Source organism: Oreochromis niloticus, unplaced genomic scaffold (genome assembly GCF_001858045.2).
Source record: "Oreochromis niloticus isolate F11D_XX unplaced genomic scaffold, O_niloticus_UMD_NMBU tig00007364_pilon, whole genome shotgun sequence".
Lineage (NCBI taxonomy): Eukaryota > Metazoa > Chordata > Actinopteri > Cichliformes > Cichlidae > Oreochromis > Oreochromis niloticus.
In genome coordinates this window covers 285,675-305,532 of record NW_020328517.1, presented here as the reverse complement: position 1 = coordinate 305,532, position 19,858 = coordinate 285,675, and the positions used below count along the sequence as shown (strand labels likewise).

Sequence of the window (19,858 nt, the reverse complement as noted above, 5' to 3'; positions counted from 1 at the left end):
AGAATTACAGTAACAAGTGAATTTACAAACACACCATGTGAAACTATACACAGTGAACAGGGATTTTCAGTGGTGCAGGGTAAAAAGGGAAGAGAGTACAAACATGCTCCGCTCGTTCGCTCCTCTCTCATTTGTCTTCAGCACTCTCACCCACTCCACTCCACGCCATGCTGCCAGAGAAACACATCAAGGAAAAAGGACAGGTCCAGGAGTTTATGCACAGCAGAAACGTGGTTAAAACAAACTGAGAAATCACGCAAGAAACAGATTATCAGAGCTGTACCGACAAGTATGACTCAATGATCCAGCCAAGACGCCTTCTGAGCCCTCAGCTTAAATAGCAGCCCAGGAGTCAAGGTCATCAGGCAGATTGACAGCAGGCGCGTGGGCCAAGGGTGGGAGCCCAGCTGAGCTCTGCCCAGGCAGACGGGTGAGAGACAGAGAGGTCAGAGAGAGACTAACTCAACACAACATGTGGCCTGGAAACTAGGCCGAGACACAGAGACCATAACAAGAACGGGGTCATCCAAGAAATCCAAACTCTTGATGTGATGATTACACGACGGTGAGCGAAGTAACAACTGCAGAGCGTATGTTGAATGGGAGAATCCAGAGACCATGAGAGTATGAGGAAGAAAAAGGTTCTGGTAGCACTCACGAATGTCAGGTTTGGCATTAGGCATGATTTCTTTAACAGGGAACAGCAAGTGAATCCAGAACATGATGGCACCAGGACCTGAACCCAAGGAAACAGAGCTGATTACATGATTTAACCTGAAGCAAGAGTGGAGCACAGATAAGGCTTAGTTACCACAGCGGGTGACTGAACAACCTGACAATGAGGAGCCGGCAGGGCTGGACTGGGACCAAAACATCATCGGCCCATAAAAACAAAGAATCACGAGCGGCCCACCAGGGAAATGCCCGGTATGCCTGATCGCCAGTCCAGCCCTGCATCAGAATATGAACCACATCAAATTACAAGGAAAACATATTTAAACTGCTGGAAGCAAATATGAATCTTTTTTATACATAAACCATTTCGGTAACACGTACACACACTTGGCTGCTAAATGAATGTGTTGTCACACCAGAACTGTTTCGTTCTTGTGAAAGTATTGCCAGCATCAACTAGTTTAACGGTCATCGACCAATCAAATTCAAGGGTCATGTCTGTGTTCTCCCACAGAAAATGATCGAACACGAACAACATGCTGCTTCAGACACTGATCCTCCCGGTAGAAGTGCACCTTCTTTCCCTCCTTTTGAAGATTATTAAGGTTAGTTTAAATTCAAAATCAACGGTTAAAAAATATATGAACACCAGATAATAAAAAAGTGAATGGTTCAGTCTAATGTGTGCTCTAGTGAGACATTAAACTTCACTAAAACTATGCAGTTATGAAACGTAACTTTAATCTGAGCCAAAGCCATTTGCTTAGTTGGAAATACATTTACTGCTCATTTAGAACAAATGACTGTCTCAGCACACGAGGACACAATCACACAGTCCACTGTCTTTGTTAGATGCGCGCCTGTTTCAGCAAAGCTCACAAACTCCCTCCAACACAACGTCCGGTCCACTGTGCGGCTCCACCAATGAGATCCGAGGGCCTGCGCAGTGGCATTGGCATACAGCCTGTATAAAAAGCGCTGCTCCCAGTCACAGAGCTCATTCGTTGCTGCTAGTGATGGGATTTCCGGCTCTTTTTAGAAAACCGGCTCTTTCGGCTCCGAACCGGCTCTTCAGGTTGTTTTGTTGCTTTCATTAATTTATTATTAACAATAATATAAAATTATGCACAAAAGGAATTACTAATGTTAAAAAAAGTGGTTTTATTTATATATGTTTATATATAAATATATACGGTTGCCCCTAGAGACAAAGCACGCACAAACTCCAAAACACATTTCTAGTGGTGATGGGTCGGTCGTGAACGAAATGGCTCTTAGAGCCGGATCTTTCACGTGAATGACGCGAGCCGGCTCCTTATCGCGAGCCGTGGGGTTTTTCTTCTTTCTCTCACCCTCTCTCTCGCAGTTTTTTTCCGCTTCACCCCGCACGCGAGCCTTGTGCTTTGCGCTGGGCAGAGGGAGGAGGGGCGGTAGTTACACTCGCAGTAGCACAGGAAAAGAGCGGGAGGGAGAGAGAGAGAGCCAGGGACAACAACGCCACATTAGAAAGGTAGAGTAATCATCCACAACTATTTTCAGTTGCGGATGATAAAGGATTCAGAAAGTTTATACATGCAGGCCCATATGACAGAGAATATGCATCTTCTTTTTGTTTTCATATTTTAATTTATATTTAATTGTGTTGTGGTTTGCAATGTTTGTGTTGTTTCACTTTAAATTTGTTTAAAGGGAAAAAGCTGAAAATGTAAATAGTTAAAAGCTGAAATGTGAATAGTTGGTTTTTGTATTATATGATTTATTTATTACATTTTATGTGGAGTGAATAAATAAAAGTATATTTATGGTGGCTCCTAGAGACAAAGCAGCAAGTACATACTCCAAAACACGTACAAACTCTAAAACATGTAAAAACTCTAAAACATGTAAAAACTCCAAAACAGGTACAAACCTCGAAGCACGTAAAAACTCCAAATGACGTAAAAATTCAGAAGCACGTACAAACTCCAAAACACGTACAAAACACAACAGAAGTGCTCCGGGATGCTAGGGGGCAGTGTTGAGCTTTGTTACCGAGTGGCTACACAAGCCAGGAAGTACCAACGACCGGATTTGGTGTGTGGTAGTAACAGGTAAATGAACATTTTTTTTAAATTATTTGAATATATATGAGTGCTTGTGTATAAATACACAAACAATACACATATGCTTTCAATTGTGTAATTTAAGTGATCTAGGTAGCTCTGTTTTGGAAGTTCCCTACCAACTGCACTTTCAACTGGACCACGGCCAATCAGAGAGGTCCCGCCCCTGACTATCTCTGATTGGTTTAGTCCACGATAGGGGCATAATGTGTGTCTGTTGTTGACCACACGGAGAGTTGCAGAGATTTTTTTTTTTTTGTTGTTACCCGAACAGTTGGTCGCACCGGTGTGACCAAATATTTTTTTTTAGTCGCACCATTGAAAAATTTGGTCGCACTCTAGAGCCCTGCACAATGTACCAAAGATGAAACCTTGGAACATTTACTGTTATCCTGCTACAGAACGGTAGAGATCAGACAGCAAATGGCTAAAGTGGGGTTTGATATTGATAATAACATAAAAGCTATAAAGTATGGCCTTTTAAGGAAAAAATCTATGACAATAAAAGACGCCTTTTTTGGCTAATCATGTGCATTATCAATACCCACATTTGGAAAACAAGAGCCAAGGTGGTCATTGAACAAAAGATGATAGATAGTGTGGTTGTTTGTAAGAATATTCTTGCAGACTTGAGGAGGAGGAAAACTCTAGAAGAAAAAATAATAGCCCTTTACCTTGGGATCTTTTAAAGATATGATTAATGTTAAAATGTTTGAGTACGATTTTTGGGGAGGTTAATTGAAATGTATTTCTATGTGTTTGTTGTAAATTATTGTGTGTATTGCCATGTATTTTGATGCAAGTTTTCTTTTTTGTGTGTTGTTTTGTTATGAATTGCCATGAATTTTGAAAATGGTGGAAGTAATGACCCACCTTCTCGTGATCATGTCGTGGAGGAACTTATTTTCCAATCTTCTTGGGTAAACCCGCAGGACATCTATTCTTTCATTTCCTTACCCAATAGAAGAGAGTTTGAGTTGTGCTTTCTCCAAGAAGCCCCTTGCGATGGTTTTTGGAAATTCATAATCCCAACTTAAATCATCCTAAGTGGAAGGAACAGTCTGTAGAATCTCCAGTGCAGCTAGAAGTCACAACAATTGTGGTGAAATTTTGGACAGGAAGAGTTCCAGACCAGGATATTGAACTCTACCTACAAAGGTACTGTCTTACAACCTCCTGTTAAGCCGGTTGATAAATTCGGCTTATGGTATGAAGTGAGAAAATTCAAGGTACGAATGCGGAGAGATGAAGCAGGTCATATTGTTTCCATCCCTAACTCCATCTCTCTGGGCCCTTTTAATGGGCGTATCATATATCCTGGACAGGCAAACAGATGTTTCGTCACTAGACCATCAAGCAAGAGACTGCCTTACCTTTAAGTGCTGCAAGTGCGGGGAGTTGGGTCATAAAGCTAAAGAATGCCAAAATGACAGCGAGTGTTCCCTGTGTGGACTGAAGGGACCTCCTCAGCGCTGCCAGAAGCCTTAAATTCAACCTCGCTACAAAAAAATGCTCACATTTGGAAATTAATCCTTAACAAATCCACTTATGGTCTCTGAAGCTATTTCAGGACAAGAACCTAGCAGTCGTACCTCAACAAATCTTCCTGGTGCAACAGAGTCGCAGACAGACAATAACAACATAGAGGAGGAATTGACGCCCCCAACACAACATGAAGAGATAACAGCATGAAGTAGAGAAGAGCCAGAGGATCAGTTCTTTTCAAAAACCTCTGAGGTGGAATGTGAGAGTGAAGACGAGGAAGAAGTTTTATCAGAAAGCTACATAAGCGCAAGTGGTAGTGAAGAATCACCTATTTTGACTCCAGTGGAGATTTCTCCTATGGATGGCCCAGCAAGACGAGATGAAGCAGATCCACAAACAGGGATTTTTCTAAACAAACATCATCCAGCAACGGAGGAATTGGTCAATGAAACAACCAAAGGAGGCAGGAAAAGAAGTGTCTCGATGACATCTTATGGCAGAGACAAGAGAAAAGACGATAGCTCCAGCCCTCCACAAGGTAATGTTGAATCTACAATTTCCCCCTGTCTACTGAGCAACCTCCTACTACATAAATATGAGTACTCTTAAAATAATAACATGGAATGTTAGAGGGTTACAATCAGAAAGACGAAGAAGGAAGAAAGTGCTTTTTCTGCCACTACTACTACTTTCTGAGACTACTGACTGGGTCCAAGCCAGACAGTAGTCTCAATAGGGGAAGACAGTGCAGACGGCTTTTTGTTTAAAAACACTCACGTGAATATCATAAAGGAAAGAGATATAACACCTGGGCGGCTTTTACTTGTGGATTGTTATTATGGTGGTCAAAAGTTCTGGTTAATTAATGTATATACCGCACCCGAAAGAAAAAAGAACTGCTAAAGAAAATGAGACAGTTGTTGGAATGTGGGATTAATACTGTCTCATGTGGGATTTTAATATACTTACGGAAGAGAATGACAGGATTGCTAGTACGACATTCAAGGAGTCCAGGGAAGGCAAGCTATTAACACAAATATGTAAAGACGCATCTCTTTACATATTTACGTGCTTGTATTTATTAATTAAACAGGTTGATCAAAAAGTGGTCCACATTACTAAATTAGACCTGGGGGGTCTCCACATTTTCAATTCCACTCACCTTTACTAAAAACTCACCATATAAAACTCTGACCTCAAAGTCAAAGTATGAATCTGGGGCAGAAGATCTTCCCAAAGCACACCTGTGCATTCCTGAGTCAGACTTGATCATTTTGAGAAGGTCAAAAACACAATTCCTCTTCCTGAAGCTCCATCTTTATACTTCATGCTGAATCTGCCACTCTGAGCTCTGCTTCCATCTGTTTTAATGAGGATATCTTCTGCTCGCCCCTGTAGTTGGAACACACCCTCCGGTCTCCCTTCTTAAAGATGGGGACCACCACCCCGGTCTGCCAGTCCAGGGGTACTGCCCCTGATCTCCACGCAACATTGTAGAGGCGTGTCAACCAGGACAGCCCTACAACGTCCAGAGCCTTCAGGAACTCGGGGCGGACCTCATCAACACCAGGGGCTCTGCCACCGAGGAGTTGTTTAACTGCCTCAGTGACCTCGACCCCAGAAATTGGCGGGTCATTCCCCTCATCCCCAGACTCTGCTTCCTCCTCGGAAGACGTGTCAGTGGGATTAAGGAGGTCCTCGAAGTATTCCTTCCACCGTCTGACAATTTTCTCAGTCGACGTCAGCAGCGCACCGCCAGCACTATACACAGTGCAGGTAGAGCACCGCTTTCCCCTCCTGAGACGCCTGACGGTTTGCCAGAATCTCTTCGAGGCAGTCCGAAAGTCTTTTTCCATGGCCTCTCCGAACTCCTCCCACACCCGAGTTTTTGCTTCAGCCACTGCCCGAGCCGCATTCCGCTTGGCCTGTCGATACCTGTCAGCTGCCTCTGGAGTCCCACAGGCTAACCAAGCCCGATAGGACTCCTTCTTCAGCCTGGTGGCTCCCTTCACCTCTGGTGTCCACCATTTGGTTCGGGGATTACCACCACGGCAGGCACCAACCACCTTGCGGCCGCAGCTCAATGCAGCAGCTTCGGCAATGGAGACGCTGAACATGGTCCATTCGGACTCAATGTCCCCAGTCTCCCTCGGAATGTTGTTGAAGCTCTGCCGGAGGTGTGCGTTGAAGATCTCGCGGACTGGGGCCTCTGCTAGACGTTCCCAGCACACCCTCACTACGCGTTTAGGTGCACCGGGTCTGTCCAGCGTCCTCCCCCGCCACCTGATCCAACTCACCACCAGGTGGTGATCAGTTGACAGCTCAGCCCCTCTCTTTACCCGAGTGTCCAGAACATATGGTCGCAGGTCTGGTGATACGATTACAAAATCGATCATCGACCTGCGGCCTAGAGCATCCTGGTGCCACGTGCACTTATGGACACTCTTATGTTCGAACAAGGTGTTCGTTATGGCCAAACTGTGATTTGCACAGAAGTCCAATAACAAAACACCACTCGGGTTCAGATCAGATCACACTCCTCAGCCTCCCTGGGAAAGTCTATGCCAGGGTGCTGGAAAGGAGAGTTCGTCCGTTAGTCGAACCTCGGATACAGGAGGAACAATGCGGTTTTCGTCCTGGTCGCGGAACACTGGACCAGCTCTTTATCCTCTCGAGGATACTTGAGGGTGCATGGGAGTTTGCCCAACCAGTCTACATGTGTTTTGTGGACTTGGAGAAGGCATTCGACCGTGTCCCTCGGGGTGTCCTGTGGGAGGTGTTGCGGGAGTATGGGGTGTCTGGCCCACTGCTACGGGCCATTCGATCCCTATACAACCGTTGTAAGAGTTTGGTTCGCATCGCTGGCAATAAGTCGGACTCGTTTCCGGTGGGTGATGGGCTCCGCCAGGGCTGCCCTTTATCACCGATTCTGTTCATAATTTTTATGGACAGGATTTCTAGGCGCAGCCAAGTGGCGGAGGGCTTTCACTTCGGTGGCCTCAGAATCTCATCTCTGCTTTTTGCGGATGATGTGGTTCTGATGGCTTCATCGGGTGGGGACCTCCAGCTCGCACTGGAACGGTTCGCAGCCGAGTGTGAAGCAGCGGGAATGAGGATCAGCACCTCCAAATCTGAGGCCATGGTTCTCAGCCGGAAAAGGGTGGAGTGCCCGCTCCGGGTCGGGGATGAGTTCCTGCCCCAAGTGGAGGAGTTTAAGTATCTCGGGGTCTTGTTCGCGAGTGATGGGAGAAGGGAGCCGGAGATCGACAGACGGATTGGTGCTGCGGCTGCAGTGATGCGGACGCTGCACCGGTCCGTCGTGGTGAAGAGGGAGCTGAGTGTAAAAGCGAAGCTCTCAATTTACCGGTCGATCTACGTCCCGACCCTCACCTATGGCCACGAGCTGTGGGTAGTGACCGAAAGAACGAGATCGCGGATACAAGCGGCAGAAATGAGCTTCCTCCGAAGGGTGGCTGGCCTCTCCCTTAGAGATAGGGTGAGAAGTTCGGCCATCCGGGAGGGGCTCAGAGTAGAGCCGCTGCTCCTCCACATCGAAAGGAGCCAGTTGAGGTGGTTCGGGCATCTGACAAGGATGCCTCCTGGGCGCCTCCTGGGTGAGGTGTTCCGGGCATGTCCCACCGGGAGGAGGCCCCGGGGCAGACCCAGGACGCGCTGGAGAGATTATATCTCTCGGCTGGCCTGGGAACGCCTTGGTGTTCCCCCGGATGAGCTGGAGGAGGTGGCTGGGGAGAGTGAGGTCTGGGCTTCTCTGCTTAGGCTGCTGCCCCCGCGACCCGACCTCGGATAAAGCGGATGGGGATGGATGGATGGATGGATGGATCTTCTGCTCGCTCACATTTTTCCTCACAGAAGAACTTTGTGCTTCCAGACAAAGATAAGTTGCAGTTAAGCGTGCCATTAAATCCTTCAGCTGCAGACCAAATATTATGTTTTAAGAGCACGGCTCTTAGAGCTGAAGACCAAGACCAAAGTCTGTCGAGATCAAGATAAGACCAAGACCACGTAAAAGTGGTCTCGAGACATCCAACTCTAGTAAATATATGTATTTCATAAGGTGTTTTATAAAGTTGAGTATGTTTTTAGTTCAAATTCAAATTAAAGAGCAACATTAAGATCATCAGTCCTCACCTGACAAGAAACAGAGAAAATGGAGGATTTTCATTCTGACTTTAATCCTGATGCAGAAAAGTTGTTAAACTTCAGAAGAAGAGCGTCTGACACTTCACTCTGTCAGATCATCAGAAAACTGAAGTTACTGAATGAGTTGTTTCCTTTTTATCACTTCCTTCAACTTTTTTAGATGCATCCATCACACAGTGATGCAGATCAGTACTGTGAAGTTTCCCTGATGCCGTAAGTGTGAATGAAAAGAGTTTCAGACCAAATTTGACCTCTGAGAGGATCACATGACGCATATTGAGATATTAAGATATCTGGTCAAATCCTCCCATGCAGAAATCTTACAAACTGAATTTATAAGCAACAACAACAACATGTCAGCAGCTTAACAGATGGATAAAATTAGAGTCGTCACTGCAGGGCCTGGGTCTGATTCTGCCTCAGACCATTTCCTGTGTCATTTCCACTCACACTCGTATCACCCTCCTGTCTCCTTTCTGCACTGTGCTATCTAAAACACAAAAACCCCACTACATCTCAGAGCTGACTGTTTTGTTAGGAATAAAGAGAAATAATAATTCATTTGTTTAGAAATCAACATATTTTTTTTGCTGTCTCATTTTGAGATTATTTTATATAAAATACTGAAAGTAAATGGCAAAATAAGCCAAATGGCACAAAATTGAAAATGGATCTAAAGACTTTTTTGAACATGAACCCTTGAGGAGGAAACAGATATCCCTGTCTTGTAGCAAGAACAGCAGGCTAAACAGAGATACCCAGAGATATTGTGTTCCTCTACCTGATAGACAACAGTAAACCATTTAAAATATAAAATTAAAAATATTTGATCAAATCATTTCATGCAGGAATCTTACAAATCGAAAGCAGCAACAACAACAACCTCTCAGCAGCTCAGGCAATGGAAGAAATGACAATGAAGGTAGAAATAAATAGTTGTGTTGTCTCCTTCCTGGTGGTTTGACTTCAGTGAAATTGACCAGTTATTAAAGTAAGAACGAGTCACTAGAACTCAGTTCTGCTCACCTTCACCTTCACTGGCTGCCAGCTTCAAAGAAGCTTGCATAAAGTCTGTGTGTAGGCCGTCATAGTTGGAGGAGGGAGTGGGTTTGACTTACTTTAACTCTCACTAACTCACTGTCAGACTGAATTCACAGTGTTGTTAGAGTCAACCTGGCTGAGCAGATGACCAATGTATTGACGTTTATAGTCCTGCTGCAGGGCCTGGGTATGAATCTACCTCAAACCATGTCCTGTGTGTCATGTCCCCTCACACTGCCCACCCTCCTGTCTACTAAACACCACCACATTACTGCCAGCTTGATCATTAAGTACCCATACAACCAGAGCCGTTTATTTGTTGTGTTTATTTGTTGTGTGCCACCCCCAGTTTATATCTGGGATCCAGTATGAAAATGTACAGATGGTTCCCACAGTTTCCCAGTATATGTGTGTGAAGATGGGAGCAGAGAGTGTTTGAAATGTAGCAATGCTGGAACTTTATGCAGGAGAAGCAGGAGCAGCATTTACAGGCTATTTATCACCAACAACTTCTGTTCAACCAATAAAACAGTTTCCACTGCGATCTGTCGGCAAACTAAAGTCATTTCCTCGTCTCCTTTTCAGTCTGTGGGTGAGCGTCAGAGCTGAACACAGGGAGTAACCAGGAACGTTTAAACATGTGCAGTTTAAAGTGTCAGAGCTCTGATGTGCAGCTTTAAAATTAGAAATAAGTAATAGTAGGTGTGTGGAGACGGCACCGTGCAGCTGGACCTTTAGCTGTGGGACACTGTGCGACAAACTGCACACAAACAGTTTGTGTGTTTGCTGATGTTTGTTAAGCTGATAGAAATGTAGCATTTGAAATGACCTGATACTTAAGAAAAGGAATTCCCTTCATGCTCCTTGCACCTCTCAGTTAGATGCAACTAATGTATTTTTCCCCAAATCCTTCTTCTCTCACCGATCATCACTTCGATCTTTGTTACGTTGAGCTGCAGATGATTCTGCTTGCACCGTGTGACAAACAGCCCAGTATTCAGCCTCATCACCGTCACTGTGTCACAAACCAGACAAACGGAGGCACTGGTAACCATGACAACAAGACGTTATTTACAAACAGAGATTACAGCTATGATGTGACTCTGAACTATGATGTACGTGAGATTCTAAGGAATAGTGTAGCAAACGTGAACTGAACAACAAACATGAAGTACTAGGAAACTATATACATATGAATTCTGTGACACGGGGAAAAGGGAAGTCAGGCCGGGGGAACGAAAGAGTAAATATGGACATGAACTGTGCTACTTATTGTAGGTGGAGGACTGGCATGAGAGGGGTAAGAGGTCTGAGTGAGGCGGTGATGCTTCCATGCTGGTGATGGTCCGTGGTATCCGGTAACTGTGGCAGGAACAGAAGTGAGCATGAGCTGTGGAGGAAGAGCTGCAGAGAAAACTGGCGTCCAAATGAAGGTGAGTATTGTCAGAGTTTGAGCATGGGGAGCAGGTGGATGACTACAAGCAGATAATATCACTATGAATAATATCACAAGAACTGTGTCGGCTGCACTAACAGAGGTTAGTTGAAGATCGGGTGACGAGGAGCTGAGAGCGCTGGTCTTAAGTATTGGCAGCTTGATTGCAAACAGGTGTGGACTGCAGGCTGTAATGCAATGACTCCGCCCAGAGGTGGAGCCACCGGCTCTATGGAAAAACCCTGCACTCACCCGGACAGTGACACACGGATACATCCAACCACTGCAGAGTCATCATAAAACTTCTGAAGATGGCAAACTCAACACGAACAATTTATAAAAGACTCCACAAAGCTGGGTGGGACAGGCCTTGAGGACACAGCACTCATCTGGTCTGGTCCAGCAGACGTGCTTGACTGGAGTCTTTGAATCTGGTCACGAGTGAAAGTGATGGTGGAGGAGAGGCGGCGATGGTGCAATGTGGTGAGGGAGGGAGAGAGATTGCAGGCTGGCTACAGGTAAGTCAGCAGGGGGGTGAGCGTTCACTGCAGTGTGGAATCTGTTGAAAAACACATTCAAGTGTCTCGCTCTGTCCTCACTGCCCCCAGCTCCTCTGTTGTTGGATGGCTTGAATCCAGTGGTTGTCTTCATGCCACAACTCTCTCACGCTGATCTTGCCCTTCAGTAACACCTGAACCGTTCTAGCCTCGTCTCTATTGCCCGCTCTGAACGCCCTCTTCTTGTTATTGAGGAGAGCTTTGATATCCTTAGTCACCCACAGCTTGTTATGTGGGTAACAAATGATGTCCGTGCTGGGACAATGGAGCTGGTGCAGAAGGTTATGTAGTGAGTGACACACTCAGTAAGCCCACTGGTGTCCTCACTGTGAGGCTCACAGAGTGTCTCCCAGTCTGTCACCTCAGAACAACCCTGTAGTTCCACTAAAGCAGGGGTGTCAAACGTACGGCCCGCGGGCTGGATCAGGCCCGCAAACGGGTTTAATCCGGCCCATGAGATAATTTTGTAAAGTATAAAAATGAGCAGCATTTTTTCAATAAAGAAGCTGCTGTTCCAATTGTGTCCATTGGATGGCGCAATAGCAATTGTGAGCGACTTTGTTTTGCCCGCGAAATTTAAACCTGATGTGCTTTGGCACCGTCATTGGCCCAATATGTCGCTGTCAAAAAAGAGAAAAGTGGGTGCAGAGTGCAGAGTGTTCCAAGAAAAATGGTCATCCTCCTATTTATTCACGGAAGTGAATGGGAAAGCTGTATGTTTGGTGTGTTCCCAGCATGTTGCAGTGCTGAAAGAATATAACCTCCGTCGCCACTATGTGAGTCTTCATGCCGACAAATATGACAACTTTCAAGGACAGCGGAGAAGAGAGAAGGTGAATGAACTGTTGGCGGGTCTGAAGAAACAGCAGTCTGTGTTTACTCACAGCCGAGACATCAGTGACGCTGCAGTGAAAGCTAGCTACCTCATTGCTAACGAAATTGCACTAGCTTAGAAACCATTTAGTGAGGGTGAATTTGTAAAAACATGTATGATGAAGGCATCGGAGATTGTGTGCCCTGAAAAGCGCCAGGCCTTTGCAAATATCAGCCTGACAAGAAACACAGTTGCCGACAGGATTTCTGATCTTTCAGCGGATTTGGACAGCCAGTTGAAGCAAAAAGTAAAGTCATTTATTGCGTTTTCAGTTGCAATTGATGAAGGCACGGACATTACAGATGTTGCACAACTGGCAATTTTCATCCGCGGAGTTGATGACACATTGACCGTCACCGAGGAGTTCGTGGATTTGGTGCCGATGACAGATACAACGACCGCAGCTGATATTTTCACCGCACTCGTCGGCGCGCTGGACAGGGTCGGAGTGGACTGGTCCCGCGCTGTCAGCCTGGCTACAGATGGTGCGCCCTCAATGATCGGGAAGAAAGCAGGCGTTGTAAAAAAGTTCAGAGATAAAGTGCAATCTGCAAATGGAGGACGTGATTTTTGGACTTTTCACTGTATTTTGCACCAGGAGGCTTTGTGTTGCAAGTCACTGAAAATGGATAACGTCATGAAGGTGGTCATCCAAACTGTTAATTTCATCCGATCCAGAAGCCTCAATCACCGCCAATTTGACAGCCTTCTCAGAGAGAAAGACCACATCTATGGCCTGCCATACCACACTGAGGTAAGATGGTTGAGCCGAGGTGCTGCGCTGAGGTGTTTCTTTGATTTACGAGAAGAAATTGAACAGTTTATGGAAGAAAAGGGCAAACCAGTGTTAGAATTTCATTCTGCAGTATGGATGCAGGACCTTGCATTTATGGTGGATGTTACAGAGCACCTGAATAACCTGAACAAACAGCTGCAAGGACGCAACAAAGTTGCCACGCAGTATTATGACAGCATACGTTCTTTCAAGTTGAAGCTGTTATTGTGGGAGACGCAGCTCGCTGGCGGTGATGCAGCTCACTTCCCCTGTCTGAAAAATGTGTGCACGATCCAAAGTGTGGCAGATATGAAGCGGTTCAAAGATAAGATAACGGGACTGTTACTAGAGTTTGAGTAACGATTTCAGATTTTTGGTGAACTGGAGAAAGACTTCAAAGTTTTTTGCTCGCCGTTCACCGTGAATCCCTCTGATCTGCCCGTCAGGATCCAACTTGAAATAATAGACTTGCAGTGTGACTCGGAATTTGAAGGGCAAATTTGCCGCAGCTGGCTTGAACACATTTTATCAGAAGCTCTTGCCAGGTTACCCCAACTTGACAGCCCTCGCTGCAAAACTGTTGTGCATGTTCGGAACCGCGTATCTTTGTGAGCAAGTTTTCTCTGTAATGAGCATAAATAAAACAAAACTGCGCTCAAGGCTCACGCACAGGCACTTGAATCACATCCTGAAGTTAGCTGCTGCTCAGGATGTGAAGCCTGATATTGATGAGCTGGTGAAAGCTAAAAGATGCCAGGTATCAGGAGTCAAATAAACTATGTAACCCCACTGAAAGTGCTGCATGAGACACCCTGATGTAGTTCTGTGAATCACTGAGGCACTGTGTGCTTGTGTGTTCTTTGTCCTCAGAATTTTCAAATAACTTGAGATGTTTTATGATTAATAGCTATGTTGTGCCTGTACTATTTTGAACATACTGTCCACAGGCTCTAGCTTTATTTTTATGTTGATCGTATTAAAACAAAGAAAACAATCTGAAGTTGTTGTTTTTAAGTTATATATAAAATGATTTTACCAGTCCGGCCCACTTGAGAATAGACTTTTCTCCATGTGGCCCCTGAACTAAAATGAGTTTGACACGCCTGCACTAAAGCCTCCTCCGACCACCTACTACTGTACTTCTAGTGGTCACAGCTTCCCTCTTCACAACAGGCACATAGCAGTGGGTGAAACAGGGATTTATATAAAAGCTAAAATACTAAAGCTACAACCTTTAATACAAAGCTGCTGCTGAGCAAACATGGCTTATAATCCTACTGTTTCTGTTAACTAGACATAAAAACACTTGAGGTCACCCTCTGATGTATTTACCACCCTGTTGTAGATCAATCAGCGGTATGCTGAACTCTCATTGGTAGACGCTTAAATTGTTGTCATGAAGTTCAGCCTGGATATCTTAAAAAGAAGGAAACTGAACTTCTTTACAAGCATTTCAGACTAACAGGACCTGGACCTTTTTAGCGCCCTCTGTGGTTGGATTGTGGAAGTGAAACAGAGCCACAGCCTGCGCACACACAGTTTAACACATCAGTAACTGCACAACATGCAGAGCAGGAGTGAACATGCTGCAACACTTCAACCTGATCATAACTGTGTCAATAAAACCATGAATGCTGCCAAACGGCTCGATGACTCAGACTGATAGCTGCTCCCTTCTCTCTGACACACTGTTGACTATTTCATATATTTAACTACTTTAACTACTCTGACCTTTGACCTATTCTGGTATTAGTTACAGTTGCTATGGCGATCCTTGGTGACCTGGTTTGACCTCTGATGTTAAAAACAGCTGTGAGCAGGTTAAGAGGCTCATATCTGTGTGTGTGTGTGTGTGTGTGTGTGTGTGTGTGCGTGCGTGTGTGTGTGTGTGCATGGATGAGGAGAGGACAGATTTCTTACATTTCAATTCTTGACAGTTTTTGTCCTTCGTGCTTTTGAACCATCACACCAGGAAAGCTGATTCTTTTTGTCTGTTTCTGATAATAAGACGTCGTGTTCAGCTGTCTTCATCATGCAGTATAGTAAACATGTTTCAGTGTGAATGTTAGAAAGATGAGATTTTACTGTGAAGCTTTTTTATACCAAGGGAATCATAAACACTTCAGTGATGTAAATAATTTTCTCAGAAGCTGCAAACTCCAAGCAAAACTCACTGAACCATAAATAACTGTAGATTACAATATGATGAGAAATGAGGGCTGAAATGTGAGGAGGTTTCAGACTGTGCAGACTTATGGACGTATCATAGATTTGGATTAAATGTGGTTTATGAAAAGTTCATGACTGGTTTGTAGGTTTCCCCTCATTGGCTGTCTGACCTGCTGACATACACAGGTCAGCTTCACTGTTTGATTCTGATAGCTGAGCTCACACAGGCTCTGTCATCTGCTGTGTTTTGTTAGAAATACTTTGACTCAGAAAAAGCTGCTCAGCTCTTGTTCTGGACACATTTGGGAGAGAACCTGCCTCTGTGTGTAACAGCGCCCCCTGCTGCTCATGATGATAAATGTGCAGATGCTGATTCTTGCAGTGGCTGTTGATCCAACTGGAAGTGCTGTGGTTACAGGTCCAGCTTCCTCCGGTGAAACCTGTACTGGTGGGCTGCTGTTACAGACCACCAAGTCCTAATATCCAGTATCTCCAGGCCACATGCACAATGCTGCAGTCAGTCACTGGAGACCTTAATATTGACTGGTTCTCACATACCTGTATTTAGCCACGTCCCTGCTCAGGATGATTTTGTGTGATCAACTCGACCGTAATAACAGAAAAATGCTTTTAAAGAAGGAGTCAGAGGATCATCATCCTCCTGCACTGACTAAAACTGAAGCACTGTTTGTTAACTGCAGTGAGAACTCTGACATTTCTAAAGTGAAGTTTATTTATATAGAAGAAAGTGTTAACAAGCTTAAAAGTTGATGTGAGCAGTAAATAAAAGGGTTAAACACACGGTGTCGCTCTCAAACTGCTCCTCTTCCTGGAGTGAAGCACAGCCTCTTCTTCCTGCTCCTAAACACAGCACCTCCTCTCTGTCCACGTGTTTCCTCGTTCCCTCCCCTTCAGATCTGCACATTGAAGATGGGTGTAACCAACATGTGGTGACGTGTAAGAGCTGACAGGCTCCACTCACTGCAGAAACACATGTTGTTAAGATCAGAGCTCAGACTAGTTTCAGTTTTAAGGAAGAGAAACTCGCACAGTCACTGACACTGAGAGGAGAAATGGCACAGAAAGGAGTTCAGCTGGACCGAGAAACCTTCTCTTGTTCCATCTGTTTGGATCTACTGAAGGATCCAGTGGCTACAGCCTGTGGACACAGCTACTGCATGAACTGTATTAAAAGTTTCTGGGATGAAGAGGACAGGAAGGGAATCCACAGCTGCCCTCAGTGCAGGAAGACTTTCACAGCGAGGCCTGTCCTGGAGAAAAACACCATGTTAGCAGCTTTAGTGGAGCAGCTGAAGAAGACTGGACTCCAAGCTGCTGCAGCTGATCACTGCTATGCTGGACCTGAAGATGTGGCCTGTGATGTCTGCACTGGGAGGAAGCTGAGAGCCATCAAGTCCTGTTTATTCTGTCTGGTCTCTTACTGTGAGAAACACCTCCAACCTCACTATGATGTAGTTCAGCTTAAGAAACACAAGCTGGTGGCCCCCTCCAAGAAGCTCCAGGACAACATCTGCTCTCGTCACGATGAGGTGATGAAGATTTTCTGTCGTACTGATCAGCAGAGTATCTGTTATCTCTGCACAATGGATGAACATAAAGGCCATGAAACAGTCTCAGCTGCAGCAGAAAGGACTGAGAAGCAGAAGGAGCTCGAGGTGAGACGACTCAACATCCAGCAGAGAATCCAGGAGCGAGAGAAAGATGTGAAGCTGCTTCAGCAGGAGGTGGAGGCCATCAATGGCTCTGCTGATAAAGCAGTGGAGCACAGTGAGAAGATCTTCACTGAGCTGATCCGTCTCATCCAGAAAAGAAGCTCTGATGTGAAGCAGCAGGTCAGATCCCAGCAGGAAACTGAAGTGAGTCGAGTCAAAGAGCTTCAGGAGAAGCTGGAGCAGGAGATCGCTGAGCTGAAGAGGAAAGACGGCGAGCTGGAGCAGCTCTCACACACAGAGGATCACAACCAGTTTCTACACAACTACCCCTCACTGTCAGCACTCGGTGAGTCGACACACTCATCCAGCATCAATATCCGTCCTCTGAGCTACTTTGAGGATGTGACAGCAGCTGTGTCAGAGACCAGAGATAAACTACAGGACATTCTGAGAGAGGAACGGACAAACATCTCACTGACAGTCACTGAAGAGGACGTTTTACTGTCACCAGCAGAGCCAAAGACCAGAGCTGGATTCTTAAAATGTTCATGTGACATCACACTGGATCCAAACACAGCAAACAGACGTTTGTTATTATCAGAGGGGAACAGAAAAGTAACATTTATGAAACAACTACAGTCTTATTCTGATCATCCAGACAGATAAACTGACTGTTCTCAGGTCCTGAGTAGAGAGAGTCTGACTGGACGTTGTTACTGGGAGGTGGAGTGGAGAGGTGGAGCAGTTCGTGTAGCAGTCGCATACAAGAATATCAGCAGAGCAGGGAGGGACTCTTTATTTGGAAACAATGACAAATCTTGGGCATTACGCTGTGACACAAACAGTTACAAATTCATTCACAACAATGTCCGAACTGACCTCTCAGGTCCTCGGTCCTCCAGAGTAGGAGTGTACCTGGATCACAGAGCAGGTATTCTGTCTTTCTACAGCGTCTCTGAAACCACGACTCTCCTCCACAGAGTCCAGACCACCTTCACTCAGCCGCTCTATGCTGGACTTTGTCTTTGGTTTGATGGAGTCACTGCAGAGTTGATTAAAGTCAAATAGACAAGACAGGTTCATGTTGATCCCTGATCATTATATGTACTCAGAGGTCCATTGATGTGTGGAAATAATATTGCACTGATTCAAACTGTACTTACATTTATAAACCTTACATCAACATAAATCTGCATTTGTTCTTATGGCTGATAATCATGTGAGTTTAAATTCTACTACTCTTCATATTCAGCATGTGTGAAACCTTCCATCGGTCTGGTTAGTGCTTTTATTCTGGAGTTGCTGTAGCGGGTTGTCAAATGCAGTGATTCATCAGTTAGTCAATGATCAGAGAATTGATTGTTTTATTGTTATTTTAGTCACATTTAAAGCTGGTTCCAGTTTCTGAAACGTGAAGATTGTTGATTTTCTTGATCATATATGACCTTAAACTTAATGTCTTTGAGGTTTGAACTTTTAAAATGTAACAAAAAATAAATAGTTAATGTTTGACATTAAATATTATTTTTCATTTGAAAAGTTTGATCACACTTGATCATTTCTACATTAAAATACAGACAGTAAATGATACAGGCCTGTATATTGTGGAGGAGAGACATGTTTCTTTGCCCTGAGCTGTGTCTGGCAGGCAGAGCGTCTCCACGCTCCACAAATCTGATGCTTCTGATTTGGAGGAAATGAGCTGAGGGAGACGCCTGGAATCTCAGCCTGGACACAAAGGGAATAAAATCAGCAGAGTTATACACAAGTGGTGATGTTGAATGACTGGCAAATAAACGTCCGTTTTAATAATGGACCAAACTGGTTCAAATGGTTCCTCCAAAGCTTCTTTAGAAACTTGGCTTCAAAGAGGAAAACTGTTTTGTTGTTTGTTTGTTTTTTCATGTTTACACATTTTCTTCTTCTCTCATACATAAAATACAGTTCTTAATCTTAGTAACATGAAAAACTATTTTGTTGTCTTGTTTTAAATGTGTTCTCTAAATGTGCCTTATCCAGTCTGTCCAACATGTTTTTTTAAACATCGGTTGCACAGATGGACAAACAGAAGCAGAGCAGAGGAGATTGTTTGGGTAGAAGTGGAGGACAAATGCTTTTTTATTCATGCTTTGCCTGAAAAGGCTTCAGAAGTTTTAGTGTCTCATGAAGAATGTAAAGTTTCTCTTCAGCTCATTATCTCTGTAAATAAATAGGCTCCAAATGCAGAAAAAAAATCCTCAAATTGCTCTGACTGTGGTGCTTAATGCTACAATTTATACTGGGATTTTTGACGGGGTCAGAAATGATCATCCTCTCTAGAGATGGTTTGGACACACAGAGAGAGATGTCAGACAAATGATGCTGAACACAGAGGAGACCAAAGACAAAGTGCATGACTGTGGTGAAGGAGGACATGCAGACTGAGGCAACATGGAAGCAAGTGCTTTCTGATAAAAGTCAGATGAAGGCTGACCCCAATTTGGACACAAACTCAGGTTTTAAGTTTTTTTTCTTCTTTTTTTATGAAGTTTAAAAAAAAAAGTTCTCTCATTTGTTTTCCACCTCTACGTTGGATCCTGTCACAGCTGTCACAGAGTGAGAGCGTTCAGCTTTGCAGTTTCTACATTTTCATCACTTCAAATCGTGACACATTTGAAATGTTGACAAATAACTCCGTCTGTATCCTGCAGCCTGCATGAATGCAAGAAAGGAAACCAGAGTGTAACAGTCACAGCATGAACTCAGGAGGGGTCAGAGGTTCTCAACCATCGCTATGACAACCAGTCGCTCATCTGAGTTTCTCAACATCTGCGTCACAAAACACGGAGCGTTCAGGTAGCAGGACCCCAAAGCAGACTCAGCACACCGCAGCTCAGAACTATGTACAAGTGTTTATTTAACTGAGGAATCT

At 44.6% G+C, this 19,858-nt stretch overlaps 1 protein-coding gene across 1 annotated transcript; it reads left to right on the top strand.

Moving 5' to 3' along the window:
- Positions 1-16,542: 16,542 nt before the first annotated feature.
- LOC109199826 (tripartite motif-containing protein 29-like) lies at positions 16,543-18,653 on the top strand (the record flags this gene model as incomplete). The annotated part of the gene is made up of 2 exons (XM_019355161.2): positions 16,543-17,090; positions 18,596-18,653. Coding segments are annotated over 2 exons (606 nt in total), but the record flags the coding sequence as incomplete, so codon positions are not given.
- Positions 18,654-19,858: the final 1,205 nt, after the last annotated feature.